Source organism: Pistacia vera, unplaced genomic scaffold (assembly GCF_008641045.1).
Source record: "Pistacia vera cultivar Batoury unplaced genomic scaffold, PisVer_v2 Contig174, whole genome shotgun sequence".
Taxonomy (NCBI): Eukaryota; Viridiplantae; Streptophyta; class Magnoliopsida; order Sapindales; family Anacardiaceae; genus Pistacia; species Pistacia vera.
The window spans coordinates 42,422-61,363 of record NW_022195833.1 but is presented as its reverse complement, the minus strand read 5'-3'; the positions used below and the strand labels follow the sequence as shown (position 1 = coordinate 61,363).

The 18,942-nt window shown below is 33.1% G+C and overlaps 1 protein-coding gene across 4 annotated transcripts; it reads left to right on the top strand.

Annotated features, from left to right (window-relative positions):
- The first annotated feature begins 9,485 nt into the window (after nt 1-9,485).
- On the top strand, nt 9,486-11,102 carry LOC116126087 (transcription factor bHLH61-like). 4 transcript variants are annotated; one of them, XM_031411798.1, is made up of 4 exons: nt 9,486-9,669; nt 9,987-10,091; nt 10,259-10,429; nt 10,780-11,102. In XM_031411798.1, exons 1-4 carry the CDS (start codon nt 9,592-9,594, stop codon nt 10,861-10,863), a joined length of 438 nt encoding a protein of 145 aa, XP_031267658.1. In that variant the 5' UTR covers nt 9,486-9,591; the 3' UTR covers nt 10,864-11,102. The 4 variants fall into 4 exon arrangements, with proteins under 4 accessions (XP_031267658.1, XP_031267657.1, XP_031267656.1 ...); XM_031411797.1 differs by having other exon boundaries at nt 9,987-10,112; XM_031411796.1 differs by having other exon boundaries at nt 9,987-10,112; nt 10,256-10,429.
- The last annotated feature ends 7,840 nt before the right edge of the window (nt 11,103-18,942 follow it).

The following is an 18,942-nucleotide window of genomic DNA, read 5'->3' as shown; positions in this document are numbered from 1 at the left end:
GGTTTCTATCTGCCTGACAGTTTAACCATAGTCTTCTTTTGTTGATGTAACTTTCCCATGTGGGACAAGTGGGTTCAGTCATCCTCTTTCTGCAGTCTTAACGAACACTTTAAACGACAGGCCGTTTTCAGATCCCACTGTTAAAAAGTGAAAAAGACGCACAGAATATGATATATATTGGTCTGCTAAATTCCCCGATACCTGAGCATAGATCCTGTATTAGAATCTATGGAAATAAGGTGAAAATAACTAATCATAACTAGATAGTGTGACGGAGAAGGAGGTTTGCATTATTCTTGAGTTCTCGGTTCAAACTTTAGAGTATTTTCACAATAACATTGGTATTTACTTTTTTTTTGGTTTGTAGAATGTTTAATAGATTTAGAGATTAGTTAAGGTTAAGTAAGTAATCTAAACATCTGATATCTAAAAAAAACCACAAAAAAAAAAAAAAAAAAAAAAAGAAGAGCAACTATTATTCTGCATTAAATTCTGCCTAATTTAATCTCATAAATGATACTAAATTCAAGGCGTTCCTTCATATTTCAAATGGTCCAAAAGCCTCGCATAGGTGGAAAAGGCTAACATCGACATAAAGTTTCTAATAATATTTAAGGTAGAATAAAATATTAGTGGGCGGGTTTGGATTAAGGTGGAATAAATGGGTTGGGTTAGGCAGGTCAACCTTAACCTGACCCGTAACGAAGTAAGTTGAACCCGATAGTAACCCCGGACAGGTCGAGTTACAAATGGCAACCCGCAATCTAGCGGGTTGCTGTTTTGTCTCTTTAAAAGAGACCCGCCAACTCGCTGGGTTGGCTGTTGTCAACCGGCAGGTTGATGTTATGGAATAACGGCACACTCGTGGGTTGACAACAGCCAACTAGTGGGTTGGCCAAAAAAAAAAATTATTATTTTTTAAAATTACCTTTACCCTTGAAATATAGCATTTTATAGCCATTGGAGGAGTCTTTCATAATTTTTCTTTCCCTTTTTTTTTTTCTATAAATTGGCCCTAAACTCTACATTTTTCTCACACTCAAATCTCTCATTCTCTCATATTCTTTAACTCTAATCTCTCAATTATTCATTTATTTCTAATCTCTTTGTTATCAATTTGCTCGTATTTTAATTTTTGCAATTTTTAATTTATATTTCCAATTTTCCAAATTCCAAATTCTAAATTCCATATTCTAATTCTCTTTCTTTAATTTTTATTTTTTCTACATCAATTTTATTTTCAACTACAATGGATAGTATTTCTCTCTCCAATTACAATGATGAAGGAAACTACTATCCAGTCCTAGTCCAGCTAATTTTACTAACATAAAGGAGGAGGAGATTCAAATAGTCCCGCTTTCCATTCTCAGAATTCGATACACCTCAAAATATGCCCCCGATTCCAACAGCTCCGGTGGTTCTAGAAATCGTCCCGTAATCATCGTGCTCGTCCAACTTCATCTCAAGCTGAGGCGGGATCATAACTGCGTTGAAAGCGAAGACAGCACACAAAGACGTTTGGGCGCATTTCAACAAGTTTTACGAGACAGAAAATGACGTTCAGTCAAGAAAGCGAGATGCAAATACTGTGGCAATATTTATAAAGCTGATTCGGTAATGGTACTAGTACTTTAAAAAGGCATGCTAATAAACATATAATTAACATGGAAATAGAGAAAGCAATCAAACTCAAAATAATATGGGTACTAATTGGCGTTATAATTCTGATGTATAAGGGAACATTTAGCTTTATATATTGCTGCAACTGATCAACCTATTAATATGGCTGAAGATAAATATTTTGAAAGATTTGTTCAAAATTCATTTTTTCTAGGATTTAAAAGTTATTTTAAAACTGCAACTAGAAATGATTTAATAAAATTGTTTAAAAAAATGAAATTAGAATTAAAAAATAAAAATACATACTATCATGTTTGTGTGGCTCTAACTGCCGATATTTAGAGTGGTAGAGCTAAACAAGGTTATATTTGTGTGACTAGTCATTATTTTGATAATGAATGTAAATTAAATAAATCTTTATTAGGATTTAGATTAATGGAGTTGATTATAGTGGTGAACAAATTATAATAAAATTGTTGAAGTTTTAGAAGATTATGATGTGTGTAGTAAAGTGATAAGTTTAACTTTAGATAATGCAAGTTCTAATAGTAAAGCTATAAATAATTTTCAAAGTAATTATCCTTTATTTAACAATTTGAAGTTTTTTCACCAACGTTGTGAATGTCATGTTATTAATTTAATTGTGAAAAGTGGTATGAAAAATTAAAGAAATATTAATAGAATTAGAGATTGTTTAGTTGGATTACTAGTAGTAATAAAAAAAATGTTGAATTTCAAGTGCTTGTATAAAATCAAATATGTCTCCTAAAACTTTTGCATTAGACATGCTGTTAGATGGAATAGTACTTATTTAATGCTTGATTCATGTTTACTTATGTAATATAATTAGTTATTTTGTAGCAAATAATAGATGTCTCATTATTTGGTAGAAAATTATTGGCAATAGTTTAAGTATTTCATTCTTTTTAAAACTTTTTACTAATCCACTTCACAACTTTCTGGTGTATAATATCCTACTAGTCCATTGGTAATACAATGCAATTATAAAATTTCTGAGTTACTTATAAAAAACAAAGACAATGTAATTTTAATGCACCAATAAAGGCAATGAATTTTTTTAAAAAAAAAATATTGGGAACCCATTCTTTTTTTATTGTTTAGGTGCTATATTTGATCCTAAAATTAAATTAGCAGGTTTAGAAAATGGTTTTGACAATTTATATGAAAATTTACAAACCGAAGTATATGCCAATCAAATAGGAGAGGTAAAAAATACACTTTTCGAAGTATATTCAGTATGAAAATAGGTATGGGAACCCGCAAAGAGGCGAAACATCCACAAAAGCTGCATCAGAAGAAAAAAATGAAGACTTTACTCTTGGGGCGCACTGAATAGGCCGAAGAGGACCCGAATCCGAAGCACAACCTCCTCTTCAGAAGCTCCACCAACAACAACAACTAATATATCGTCTTCCATGCAGTGCAGAGTAATGAGCTTCAACAATATTTGACAACCCCTGAAATGTTACTAGTAGATCCACAACAGAGAGCCAACATTGATCTCTTAGACTATTGGAGAGCCAGAAAATGTATTTTTTGGTATTATCAAGACTTGCCTTGGATGTTTTCGCTGTTCTGCTCAACCGTTCATCCGAACAAATATTTAGTGGCAAGTGGAAGAATTTAAATGAAAGGAGGACTAAACTTTCACCACAAAGATTGAAGTTCTCATATATCTTCGAGATTGAGAACGGTCGCGCCATCAAGGTCAATACGAGGTTGTCGATGATACTTTAATAGAATCATTTCAATTTTTAATATAGATGATACGGATGAGGGAGGTCCTAGTGAACCCCCAATAGTTGTTTTATAAATTGTAACTTGTAAATTAATTGTCAATTATTGCACTTTTTTTTTTTACCAAGTTTTTGTCCTATAGATTTTCTTGGTGAGGGTTTAACGAGGCAAAATTATTGTAATTTTTATTTTATTTTTAATAAATGAATAAATTTAATTATTCTTATATTACAATTTTAATGTACTAAAATTGAATTAATATTTGGAATGTTAACCAAAAAAAAAAAAAAATTTAATTTAATTATTGATATTTGAAAAGAAATTAACAATTAACTAAAAACAATTACATTTATTCATTTATAAATTGTTAATTATTCATTTGAAAAGTTAATTAAACATTTAAACTTAAACAAAATTAAAAAAAAAAAAAAAGAGGGTTAACCCGGCCCAACCTGCGACCTAACCCGACGGGTTAGGGTTGACGGTCCAGGTTGGGGCAGCCAATTCCCTAACATTGGTGAGCCTAACCTGGCCTGCCAATGTTACCGGGCGGGTCAGGACCGACCAACCATTAATAGCAACCCGTTGTGGGTTGGGTCGGGTCTGACTGAGCAGGTTGCTTTTCCACCTCTAGTTTGGATCCATTGACATAATATTTTAAGGTCACAATAAAATATTGGTGGGTGGGTTTGGATCCATGCAAAGTTGAGTCCGCCCATTTTAGGCCTCTTTCAGTTACAACATTCTCGATGGAAAGAATAGAATATAGATCGTATGCTTCAATGGGCTGCCAATTCAATATAAAGCCACGTTTTTTTTTTTAGCCTGGACCAATTCCAAGTGGGACAAATTTACAAAGAGCTCTTGGGTTTTTGGATCATCAAAAATCAAACCCACCACGCCATTCAGAGTAAAAGAGGAACCCTAAATCATTCAAAGCCTGGCATGCATTAATAAGAGTGGTCATTGAGAGATTTATTTGGTCATCAACTTCAGAGTTTTGAGAGATTAATTAAGGTGCATACAAACTGGCCTAAACACTCTTGATCACCAAAAAAAAAAAAAAAAAAAAAGGAAAAATCCAAGTAGGAATTCATTTTATATAGTTCTTTATCGTTTCAGTCACTGATTGATGGATTACACAAGCTTCGGCAATGTGCATTGCAGCAGCATCGATCATAAAGATAAAAGAGTCTTTCTCCTATTTTGTGGGGGATTAAAACATCAACTTAAAAAGTAATTGACAATCTTAGCTAGCTGTCTGGTGGGCTAGTGGTCCTACATATAGATGATCCCTGATAAAAGATCCAACGGTTATCATGCAGGATAGTTTGTTTTCATCAGTGGATGTAATTTGCTGGGCATCCCACATGTGAGGAATTGAGATCGAGACTCCCTTTTGTACAATATACTCCATCAGTTTTCTTTCTCTTCCTACATATATTTCCAATCAAATTGTTCTCTTTCGAAACTAAAACACAGCCCGTGAACCTTATTGTCACCAAGTCTCACGTCACAACGCGCTTCTGTGTATCAGTTGTCATACACTCAAAGACCCCACAACAAAACCCTTTAACCATCTATAGATATACAGTTCCTTCCCATACCAGTTCGCTACAATTAAGAAATCAAAACACAACCCTGAAAGTCCTAATCATGGTTCACCATTCTAGCACGATGAAATTAACCAAAGAAATTTCTATTTCTATTTCCTCTTTAGGGTTTTACTTTTCAACCGGATGGATATGAACGTGTATTTTCATGATACATTATTATCTGGTGTGCTGTTTGAGTGAAAAGTCTTATCAAGAGGAGGTTCTCGTGTTTGGGAGGTTGCAGAGAGTTATATAATATTAGTTGTAAACTTCAATGTCGACAAATACATATAGCTGTCAAGGGATTGTGAAGCTTGATTGAGAGCATGGTTTTACCTTGTCTGCATACAAAACTAGTGCTCACCGATATATAATAAAAAAAGATAAGGATCCAGGAAAGTTAAGCTACTTTCCAAATAGAAAGGGACCTGCTTATTAATTAAAAGTTATTCTAAAAAGTGAGAGAGTTGCATCAAACTTTAACAAATTAATGTTTTTTCAAATCATGCGTTTGAAAACCTAGAACTTTCCCTTACCATGTAACGAAGTTGCAGCGGATAAGAAGTAACAAAAAGGCTATAAACTTTAGAGTATAAACGTCAACAGCACCAACGCAATTGTTATCTGTGGTGGGGTTTGAAGTACAATTTGATTTTTCTGATATAATATAAGTTGTCCCCATAGCATTTGAAACAATCAGTTTATGTGATCAGCTTGATGCAGTTGGCTTACATGAAGCCATAATCGTTATGTAAATAACACAATTTCAAATGATTTGATTATCTTATTGTCTGTACTCTGTAGTGGCATCCATTTTCTGCAAAAGCTATGAAATTGATTAAGTAAATATTTATTCGATCGATCAGTCGACGGGTTTATTACCAGTGCTTAGGGTTTAGTTTTTAACCTTTGTAAATGAGTTCCTACATCGGGGTCTAGGGTATTGTCTCTCGGTGTTTCAAACTTCAAGGGATTGGAATCTCATTTGCCAGAAAAGTAGGTTCAGAAAAAAAAAGGTTCTGTCACGAGACACCTTTCCAAATTAGCACTGTTTGTAGCAATATCCGTATTGTCTGATTGGACATTCAATCATGCATTCTCTTCACTGTGTATTTATATTTTGCGCGTAAACGTAATAATCAGAAAAAAATGGTCTACAGATCAGCAAGGCACCAACAATATGCCTCAACTGTTAATTATATTACTCTTAATTTCTCTATGCAACATGGTAAGGACAAGTATATATATGGCGTATCAAGCTTTACCATGTAATATATATGATGGTTTTTTATTAACCCCAGTACCATAGTCTCTAACAACAAAAATTATATTCTCTAAACATGGGATGAAAACAATCAAATGGAGAAAAAAATTGCCTCGTTGAAGTCTATTAAACCTACCTATCGCTTGCATTTAATGATCTATAGATCAGTGTCAAACGAACAATAACTACAGGTTTTTGGAGAGAATATCTATAGGTTTTGTAGATGCAATCAATATTGATTTGTTGAACGATGAGTGAATGGCGTGTTACGCCCGTTCTACCTAATATTTTTCCTTTTGATTATAATTGATTTTGTGACAGCATTATGCTGATAAGCTCGAAGTCACCTTCAAATGACGAGCGGTGGCAGACTGTTTTTATCGAATTTCCAAGACCAAAGTTGTCCAATTATCAACCGATTCATCCAGCCTAAAGGCGGGAGATTAGAATTTCTTCGAGTAAAATACAAATTAAATGATCAAATTTACAGCAACCATGACAAACAAGTCATCATTACACCTAGACAACCTCGCCATAAAAAAAGAAAGAGAACGTTAACACGTGTTGGTGATTATTCTTCAATTACTTACTCTTCTTCTGCATGATGCCATAGAATAATGCATTTCATGCGGGCCATCTTTCTTGCTTGTAAAAGTAGGAAGAAAATTTTGATTTTATTATCAGAAGTTTGTGAAGTTTCACAATGTTAATATTCAATAAACAATCATGAGTTATAATCTCAAGATCCTAATAGTAAAGTAACTAAATAATTACTTTTATATATATATGCATATCTGAGTTATAAATTAATATGAAGAAAATAATACTAGAAAATTATCGGAAGAATACATACACATAATATAGCTCCTATAATCCTAAAGGACTAGGAGCGAGATTGGAACTTGGGCAGGAGACAAGGTTGGAGCAGTCTGTTTATGTGGTGAATTGTTTTGTTGTGATGATTAAAGAGCACACATGTGAATAGGGTACAAACAGAGATTTGTTTGTGGGGAATGGAGACAATTTTGCTAGAAGAACGGGAAATTCTAATATGAAATCCCTTTTTTTTAATAAAAATAGTAATTAAATCCCCTTTTTTTATACACGTTTGCCTATGTATATATATGCAGATCATATACATTAAAAAGTATCGTGAGTGACTGTAAAGGACATTATTTCCCAAGCTTAATTATCTCTTATATTACCAATGTCTCCTACATTAATTGCTTTGTTAGGTGTCGAAAATGACAATCCTCTTGTCTAATCTCTTCAACTAGACAGCATTTAATCTGAAGAAGCATGATTAATTATCGGAAACATGCACACCTTACTCCTAGAAAACATCAGCATCTATATTTGTTGAGGCACAAAAAAATTGCTAAATACACGTAATGGGATATCAATACTGGCTTTTTTTTTTTTGGGGGGGGGGTTGGGGTAAGTAAGTAGTATCATTAAGAGGGAGAAAAATTATACAGAGAAACTATAAAAAATCAACCATCCTGACTTAGGACAATGTCTTGGATAGGAACAAAAACATAAGTCTAATCGACTCAGAACCTAAACTCCTCTTGTTTATTTATCTTAAGCATAGAATGATAAGAGATAAGAGGAGGAGAGTAAGCAAAGAAAGACAAAGACAAATATATTCTACCACAGGATATGTCCTGTGATAGGATTAAAAAAAAAACTTAAAAAACCTACCTAAGGATAAGCCTTGGGCTAGGAAAACCTATGTTTATGAGATGTTGGTTTTGAAGATAGTCATAGGTATTCAGTATTCTATTTCGACAATCTAACTAATTAAAACAAACCGCTGTATTAATTAATCTTGATACACAATAAATTAACTGTTTAATCACTGATTAGAGTAGCTGGTCTGGAAGGGAAAGTGGATGATAGGTAGATAATAGAAGAGCCAAAGTTCTTACCCATTTCTCGGGAAGAAAAGTAAGAGATGACAGGTGGAGGGATGGAGGGGACTGGTGGTAAAATTGTTACGTTTTAGGAACGCGTTTAAGTGAAAGAATCTGGACTCGTGATAAGAGAGAAGAGATGGAATGGAACAAATTGTAGAGACGTATATATCGAAAGAAGCGAAGGAAGCGTCAAGTTTTGTTTAGCTGTCAATCCCTCCAAAACAATTCTAATGCTCTTTCTCACGGGGAATTGTATTATCTCTTTCTCTCTCTCTCTCGCCGTCACCCTTTTGTCCCTCTCCCATTCAATATTTCAGTTTCACCTTCACCTGCTTAATGCCTCATTCTATATACCTAAATGCCCCTCCACATTCTCATTTCTTATCCTACTATAACTTCAATTGGTTGTTCTATTCATTAACACATATATTTTTGTATGTCAATAGTTGCTGCTTGTTCATTTCCATGGATCAAAGAGTATATATATAACTCAAAGATCTGATCAAATAATATTACTATAATTCGAGATAAAGTAAAAGTATATACTTGGACACTATAATGGAAGTGTGTTGACTTAAGAGTAAACGCTAAACGTCTTTATTATAGACGCTTTGTTCTATCTCTACTTATGAAAAGTCAAGTCGACACAATAAGTATTGCAATGTGGAGAATTTTGCTTGGAGAAATAGAACGAAGATGTATTACAAGTACAAAATCTACGAAAATTTCACATCAATATATATATATATATATAAAGTAGGTGAAAAATTATATTAGTTAAATACGAAGCTTTGAATTTTTTTTTTTTTCATTTTTGTATCTAGTTGAATGGGAGGATTTAAACTTTACACTTTTAGCTCTAACATCATGTTAAGTTATCATCCTACTAAAAAAAATTAAACTAATAAGTAAAATTCAATCTTATATTAGTCCAATAACCATTAATGACGTCATTAAATAAGTTTACCGTATTTATTATTCACACAAAGTGATAATTTTCCCATATTCCCATGTTTTTATGATTGTCATTTTTAATGGGCATTTTGATTGATGTCGATATTGCCAATAACCATCACATGTTCTTTGATGAATCGTGCTGATATGCTGATCACGTATATAAACTTCGAGTGGCGGTGAATATTGACTCTTTTTAATAAATGCAAGTGAAATGAGTTTCATATTTTTATGTGCATTGTCACTGTCAGAACCCTAGTAATTTTACGAATGAATCCGGGGCTGAAAGTGATGAGGTCAATGTTGTAAATTTACTATGATCAATAATATTATCTTGTGGGGAACGGAGGCACTCATGCAGGAAACAAACAAAGATATCATTTGGGTTCGTGAGCTCGTCTTCTTTAAAAGCCCCTAAAGCTCACTGCGAAAAAATGGGGAAAGACAGATCAGCCGGGAGGTAAGGAGAAGCAGAGAAAGCATGTCTTCTAGGGGGCGAAAGAAAGCCACTTTATATGAGAAGTTGATGCAGCTTCGCGATGTTACCAACTCTACTGCTGTAATAACCCTAATTTATATTTCTCTAAACACTCTGTTTCGCTGGGTTTTCTTCTCTTTCTATGAATATCTCTCCCTCTGTAGATTGAGCTAGATACCCTAAAGCAGCCTATCTACAGATAAAATAAATGCTGGAAACGAAATCAAGAAGGGTTCCTTTTTTTAAATAGATTCTGGGTACTCCATCAAGAATGAGACTTAGAAAGTGAAAACTTTTTATAAAGTTGATGGTACGACCAGGGATCAAGTACTGTTTGTTTTATTTATTTAATTGTTGATGATTTTTTTTTCTTTTTTTTTTAAATTCTTGTTTTGCAGCTGAACAAAACCTCAATCGTAGTAGATGCAACCAAGTATATAGAGGAGCTGAAGCAAAAAGTGGAAAGTCTGAACCAAGAGATCGGGACCTCAGAAATTTCAACGGTCCAAAATTCATTACCTGTGGTGCATATTAACAACAATCTCATCCTTATTTCTTCTGTTGTTATTTAGCCTTGAATATGAAATTTACACACACAACCACTCGTTTGCATATATTCAAATTACAAGAGTACTAACTAACATTTATTCCGTTTGTTGTACTTCAGCAGGTTACTGTTGAAGCCCTAGAAAAGGGTTTCCTTATTAATGTTTATTCAGAAAAGAATTGCCCCGGTTTACTCGTTTCCATACTGGAAGCCTTTGAGAAACTTGGCCTTGAAGTTCTTGATGCTAGGGTTTCTTGTACTGACAGTTTCCAACTAGAAGCTGTTGGAGGAGACGTAAGCAACCAATTTTCTTTTTTTACTTTTGAATTTCGAAGTGAATTTTTCATATTTCCACTGCTTGCTAGTTGTAAATTTATAATCAGAAAAGGTGCACATTATTTAATTGTATATATTTGACCGAAGCATCCTGTAGTTCTGTACTTAGGAAAACTATTTCATCTTTGTGAGTTGTACAATCTAGTTTTGAACCACACATTTCGGATTTTAATCACACATACTGACACAATAATGTGTGGTTAGCATTAGGACATTATTTCGCTTTATCCGTATTTGTATTTATATAACTGGATATGTCTATCCTGTGTGCTCTTTCATTGATTAACCAATGTTCTTGGATCTTGCAGAGTTCTGAAGGGCAAGCCGAGGGCATGGATGCTCAGGTTGTGAAACAAGCAGTATTGCAGGCTATCAGTAATGTACAGGAGTGAAAGCCATTCATGAGCAAATGTAATACATTGAGTTTTGCTTCCTCTTCGACGTCTTCTTCCCTTCTTGAATCCAAAAATATGTTATTCAATGAAGGGAAGATTCAGTGCTTCTAAGAAGTAATTAAGTTACCAGTTCAATCTAGAACCATTAATGATATCTACATATATGTAAGTGTTTAGCCCAGTTTGAGATTTTCGTTTTTTGATTTCTACACAAGGAATATATTGCTACAATGAAACTTTCTAATTGTTTTATTCTTAGCAATAACATTAGATCAAAAACCTTCCTCGCCAGCATGAGCTACACCCTTCAAGATATTGGGTTTCCTAGTTATGAGTCAAATCTCTAAAATGTGGATAAAAATTGAAGCATCGTGAAGCGTGGGAAATAGTACAGTTGAAACTAAACTAGTTCCTCGTTTAAAGTATCTTAATTACTCTCAAATAGAATAATTCATCATTTCAGCAAGTTTGAACCATATTTTAACTCCTTCTTATCTGTCTGGTTCTATGATTTTTCCTTTGGAGATAATTAAGGCGTCAAGGTATTGCATAACATGCATAAATCTATGTTGACTTTCACCTCAAATAACATTGGTCAATACACGATTTTCCATAATTAATTCCAACTATGTTTGTTTTGTCATATCATTTGGATAGAAGCATACAAAGTTTACTCATTAAACAAATCTCGAGGGAGAAATATACATTCAATTGGCTCGTGAACATATAATAAAAGTAACTTTTTTATGATTTGGTAATATATTGGGGCCGTCAATGCATGCGCGCACCTGCTTAATTACTATAATATCAACCCTTCGATTATTATAAAATATTTCTCCAACTAAGAAACAATACCGGCTGCTAGTTTTCTGGTAGAGATTCAGCGGTACCAGCATTTTCATAAAGGTTAATTTCTAAACAAAACAAAGTAGATCAATTCAAGAGAATTGTTTAAGAAATGTCAATGAATTTCACACTTATGCTACAAGTGGGAAATGAACAGGTTGGCAACCGTTGTGGTAATGCAATGAGCAAATGAGAGCCAGAAAGAGAACATGCACTGTAGGAAATAGTATATATATTCTAACATAAATGTTTGTCTTCTCTATAAATTCTTGCTATTCATCTTGCCTATCATTTTTTAATTTCTCGGAATGGGAATTATTTATCCTTAACCAACTCCAACAACTGAAGTGCTAGCTTCATCATTATGTTGTTTCTGTTTGGTATTGCATGAAACAAGATGCTTACGTACTAGGTGAAACAATCTAAATAGCGTTTGAAATCATTGTAAAGTTAACCACACATAAATAATGAAAAATAGTAAAGTTACAGAACGTACGATTTATCCTGGTTCACTCAAATCTAGACTACATCTAGCAAATTCAATATTATTGTAGTAGTACCTTTCCTCTCTCGTTACAATGAATGTATTTGTTATGATTTTTTACATCATTCATACAAGAGAATAATATGTTTAAATATTAGTTTAAGAGAAGCCCTAAACTACTAGGACTTTTATTCTTACAGCAAACCCTATTAAGAGTTCAATTCCTTATAGGAATCCTATAACGGTTATTCATGATCTCTCGAATGCTTCTGCTTGACCTATTAACGTCGAAGTAGTAGTTCGAGGTCAAAGCTTCGAAAACCCCTAAATGTCAAAGTGGTCGCCAACTCCAACACAAGGTACGAGATAAGATATTCTGTAAACGAGAAAAAAAATGAAGATCATTGCGGAAGTGTAACAGCAAAAATCAAAATTCGTGATTTCATAAGGCTACCAACAAGATGGAAACAAGAATGACAGGGGTGAAATGATTAGAATCTTGGAATGATCAAGAGTGGGGGCACTTCAAGGAATTATATATGGGAAAAAAACCAATTGAGAATTACTATATATATATACAGTTTTAAATATGATGTATTTTCTTATCTTTAGGGTGGATGATATTAGAGTTATTAGAAGGAATCTTAAACTGAAATGATGAAACTATGTTTGAGGAACTATTAATATTAATTAGACACAAATAAAATGATTATTGATGAAAGGCTCAAAGGTACAAGGGAACAAATGGGATTTGCTTGTTGAATGTTGGAGGGATGTTTCCAATAAAATAGACTGGAAACTGTTAAATATGGAAGCCTATGCAAAGCTTTTTATGTAGTCAAGTTGGCGACAAGCTTTATACTATTCAATAAGAGCTCGTGTACAAAGGCAATATTCTCCACAAGTTTTATTGGCTTAGATTTCATATGATTTACAGTGGATTAGAAAAAAATTGATGATCCAATGTATTAGACGAAATAGACATAATTAAAGGAGGAAACAAATTTTATTTCATCTACCTATTTAACAGTTTCAACTTTTAACGTCATAATAAAAAGAAAAAAGGTCTTGATGTATGTTGGATCTAGACGTAAGTGGGTTCTCAGAGGTGTTAACCACTTTGGCCATCAAGATCCGCATGATTTTGTCCAAAATAGATGTCTTTAGGTGGTAAGAGTGTTCTTGTGTTATATAAGCGGTCAAAACCCTTGTCTCTTAATAGATGTGTGATTTTGACACCAACAAAAGGTATTAATTAAACTTTTGGCTTAAATTGAAATGTTAATTTACAGTTTTCATTTATTAAATTTTTTTTTTTTAAAACAATAGCTATGTTATAAAATAAATACAAAAAATATTTATAATAATGACCAAAAGAATATTTTGTCTTACAGGTACACTGCCTATTGTTTCTTAATATGTGAAAGTTTTATATATCATGAAATGGGCCTCCATACCTTGGAGAAGCTTAATTGGGCCCAGTCCACTAACCATATCTTAATTATTTTGCCTTCTGCTTTAGCACTATTTTTCCCTCAAGAAAAAACCCCACAACAAACTTGCCTCTCAAGCGGGTAAAACTCAAAGAAATTGGACAAAAAATAATTGGATTTCCAGAGTTCATACAAATTTGTGGCCTAAAATGCCAATGGGCAACGTGTTGCAGGGTGCTCGGAGGATTATGAAAAGAAATCCTTCAAGTACAAAATCAAAGAAAGGCCCACAGCAGAAGAAAGGCTAAATCAAGATTGGATTTGTTCCAACAGGTTTTGTTTCTTTGTGTTGCCAAAAATTAAACCGTGAACCCCATGGCCCATCCACTCAAAACCTGATTATTCAGAATAATTTCTTGCCCAATTTATATAGACGCCGCCTCAATAATTCTCCTTTCAAAAAGAGCTCCCCATGGAAGCATTAACCAATTGAGGAAATTACTATTTTTATGAGAGATTTATCATAATAATAATAATAAACTATCATTGGGTGGTCTAGCTGTCAATCATGACTCTTGAATGTATTACTTAAGAGATCTTGAATTCGATCCACCTGGATTGCTAATAGCAGTGGCCATTGAGGGGATTTACTTGGTTGTCAATTTTAAGACCCCGAAAGATTAGTTAAGATATGCGCAAATTGGTCCGGATACTCTCGGTAAAAAAAAAAAAATAAAAAAAATAAAAACCTTTAATGCGAGCATTGGCAGAGATATGTTCATGGCAATGAGCAACCCCTGCCCCACACACACACACACACACACACACACACACATATATATATATATAACTTCCTAATTGGCTCGTGACCCCTCATTCATTGAAAATTACATTTTGGCCCTTAAAATAAAATTTCCTTGCTCCAAGTTTTACATGCTAGCCTCGAGTCAATGTTTTCATGCATAAGTTTGTAATTGGACGTGAAAGTTTTAGTCCAAATTTTAGGTTTCCACTTAATAATGTTCGGAATATAATATTGTTGAAGATAAGAGGTTTGTAATTGGAGTATAGACTTCTCAAATAAAAGGGAAAACAAAATTTTTTTTTTTTTTTAATATAAAAGTTAAAAAAAAAAAAAAAAAAAAATCAACTGAACAACATGTTCATGTTTTACAAGATTAAAGAAAAAAAGGTTATAAACAAGTCTAGGGCCTAAAGTTCTAGTTTTATTAGGATATAAAGGTGACTTAATTTGTTGACTCTTTTAATGAACTGTTTATCTTTGTTAATTCAACGATAATCAGATAAAAAGCTTAAGTCTTGTGATTATCATTATCACCTTCCTGGAATCTAAATGGACTCTTGATCCTTCGATCTCTTTTGTCAATCCTGTTTAGCTAATCAATGTTTGATGGTCAATATTTTCTGAATGTCTGAATAAGTTAATTATCATATGATGCAATTTATAATAAAACAAACTAAATTAACTTAGGAAGATTAGAGACATGGACGACTCAACAGGAGGAGTTGAATAGTGAATACCGTGTTGAATTTGTGCTTAAACAATTAACACGCCATGAAGGTTATTTTCAACATTGGAATGAGAATTGGTTCACACGAGCAAAGTCAAATGTCGACCATTAATTAATTTATGGCCCCAATATTGTTACTTTTTGGTTTTTGCCAGGTCTTTGAATAATACACTGTTTTTTGAATAAACTATATAGTATCTATAGCAAAGAGACAAAGACGACTTCTCATAATCTTATCTTACCTCTCTTATTATTATTATTAATATTATTATTTGTTTTTTAATTTGATCCATTTTCGAAAATTACAGAATATAGTTGCTACTTACGACTTTACAATTTTAGAAGTTTTATTTTATTTGGTTTGATCAAAAAATAAATTTGATTATTGAATATCTTTTATTTTATTATTATTTTTTTTAACAAAACTTCATTAATGAAAAGGGAAAATTACGATAGAAATCAAATCACAAAGTGTGAGATAAAAAGTCCGGAACACAATCCCACCACATGTTGATTCTATCAACATTTCTAGCATACTTAGCAAGATAATGAGCAGTTTCATTGGCCTCTCTATAAACATGTCTAAACATACATTCACCAAAACAAGAGGACAATTGTTTAATTTCATAGTAAAGACCACCAAATTTTAAACTGTCCATGTTGTCTTGAAGCAGTGCATCTATAGCAAGGAAACAATCACTTTCAACTTTGAATCTTCACAATGCCCATGCTTGCACAGAACTGAAGTCCACGAAGAATAGCTAGCAACTCTACCTGCTCTGGTTCAGCAATAGCTTCCTCATAAAATAAATTTGACTATTCAATATCTTAACGCGGCTTTATGTGTGAATATTAAATGTAAAATGGAGTAAACACTTTTCCCACCCAAGGTTTGCCTTAATGACCTTTCCCACCCAAACAGTATCAAAACACCACTTTCCTACCCAAAGTTTATATTATGTTAATACCTAAAATGCACTTCACTTTCTCATCCGATGTTTGGTGGGTTACCAGGAGCCAAGGTAAGAGGGGTGGAGGCCGGTGGATAGAATGGTGGTGGCTGATTGAATATTCGTTGTCGGAATCAATTAGAAATCAATTAAAAACAGAAAATTCTAGCTCTGCTGTAACTGATAATCAGCAAGAAATCAGATGGCGGAGTGATAAGGGTTTTATAGAGAAAAGACTAGAGGTTCAAATGGTAATGATTGAGAGAATTTTTGTCACTAGAATTGGCTTTGGGTATTAATGGAATATAAACTTTCGATGAGAAAGTGGTATTGTGTAACTTTTTGGGTAGAAAATTTATCAAGGCAAACCTTGGGTGGGAAAAAGCCGTTTACTCTGTAAAATGAGCAAGTAGGTAGAGCAACCCAAGAGAGGATGCACAACCCAAAACCAAAAGGGTCATTGAATTTTTTATTTTTATTTTATATTAATGGCAAAATCAAGACAAAAATAATCGGAAAACCCAACTACTTCTTTGAAAATGAAAATATTTTACGCTAATGGTTTCGGTGATTTGCATGAATTGAATTTAATATAAGAATTAAGGTATAATTATTAAATTAATCTCTTATTATTAATTAATTCTACTCAGTCTATCATTACAAGTACTGGATAGTCACTCAAATATTCAGAGTTTAAACGTATGAGATATGATTATTTTGTGTCCATGCATCAAACACAATTTTAAATTATTTATCAGAATAGGAATCACATGTAGCTTTCAATCTTGTCTAGAATTAAATTAAGAGGAAATTAGAGAGAAGAAGCTCAAAATTTAATCACAGCTCTTACTTTAAGCAACCGTGTGGGGTTGCAAATTTCCGCCTCCATCAATGTGAATGCATGGCCCTGTTCAATGTCTATGATCCACGCAGAGTTTGCTTTAATCATTTGAGTAATCCATATTATCAAGATAGAACAAATGTCAAAAAATTACGCTTTGAATCTGGTCAGATTTCTAAGGGACAAGAGTGAACTGGAGAAACCAAATTTGATAAAGTATACTGGATTCTTGAGTGAGCTTGTGGTAATAAGAAAGAGTAAACCATTCCTTAATGACACTTTACCACCCAAAAAGTTTCAAAATACCAGTTTCTCACCCAATATTTATATTCCATTAATACCCAAAATAAATTTTATTTTCTCAGCCCGCGTTCGACGAGTTACTGAGAGCCAGAGTAAGAGAGTCTTTGTAGAGTGGAGATTGTGGATCGAATGGTGGTGATCGATTAAATATTCGCTGTCGAAATTAGCCGAAAATCAGTTAAGAACAAAAAACTCTAGCTTTGCGGTGGCCAGCAATCGATGAAAAATTAGCTGCCAAAGTGAAAGGGGTTTTATAGAGAGGATACCGAAGATTCAAATGGTGGTAACGGAAAGAATTTTCGTCGTTAGAATCAACTTTGGGTAGTAACTGAATATTAACTTTGGGTGAAAAAGTGGTATTTTGAAACTTTTTGGATGAGAAAGTATCATTAAGGCAAATTTTGGGTGGAAAAAAGTTGTTCGCTCTAATGGGAAATTACTTATAGGAAGGATAAGAACAATGAAATCAAACAGGTGCATCAACTCGTTGTTTGACTTCAATAGATGTGGCCTCCTCAACCACCCCCCACAGAAAATTAAGTAAAAAACTCAGGAAAAACTCAGAAGGAGACAATGGAAAGTGATTATTTTGTGAGAAAATAGTATCCCTTTCATTTGTTGTAATAATTTAATTTCTTATGACAATTTTGGGGCGATTTTGGAATTAGTATTGACATTAACAATTAATACTTTAAAATAGTCAAAACACCTCTAAATTCAATAAATTACAACGTTTTAGATAAAATATTTAGCATTTAATGTGTTTTCCTGATTTTAGACCATGACCAATACTATAATAATGCTCCATATTTTTTTATAGACATAGTCAATTATTTCTCTAACAAATTTCCATATTTTTTATAATGTTATATAAATTTTATATAATATTACCCCTATTATATATATTTTATATAAATTTTAAACCTGCTTTTATATTTTCAAAATATCTGGCTCCACCCCAGCTACTTCTCCACTAGTTCCAGAACCATGTTGTTGAAACCATCCTATATGGACCAAAGATGACTATTTCGTTTTCGTGGAACACCTAAAACATTACATTGCTTAAAGATTCAAATTCTGTAGGAAGGTTTGACCTTTTAAGTGTATATATTAATTAGGGGATAACTGTTAGAGTTAACGACTTTTTTCCACCCAAATAATGATGTAATAACACTTTTTTACCCATAGACTTTAAAAATGTTATTTTATTATCTAAATTTATATTTCGATAACGAACAAAGAGAAAACTCGATCCAAACTATTGGAGCTTTTGAAGAGGGCAGGCCGATGGGTTTTTTGGTAGTAGAAGGTTGAATTTTGATGGTTAAGATTAATCGGAATTTGAGTTAGGAGGGGCGGTTACGCAAACCATAATCACTCGATTGTTCGTAATTGGCGGGGTTGACATGAGTAGAGTTTGAGTGATTTTGGTGAGTGATGATCGGAGAAGAGAATAGTGATGGTGTGGCGTCGTAACGATGTTGGAAACGGAATATAAATTTGGTTAATATAAAGCGGTATTTTAAAAGTCTGTGGATGGAAAATTGTCATTAAACCATTATTTGGATGAAAAAAATTCGTTTACTCTAACTGTTAATATCCTTAAACTCATCAAAGCTACACCGAATCTGACTAAATAAAATTAAACTATCTTAATTATCATTATGTTGATCTGTCGCTGCTTTAA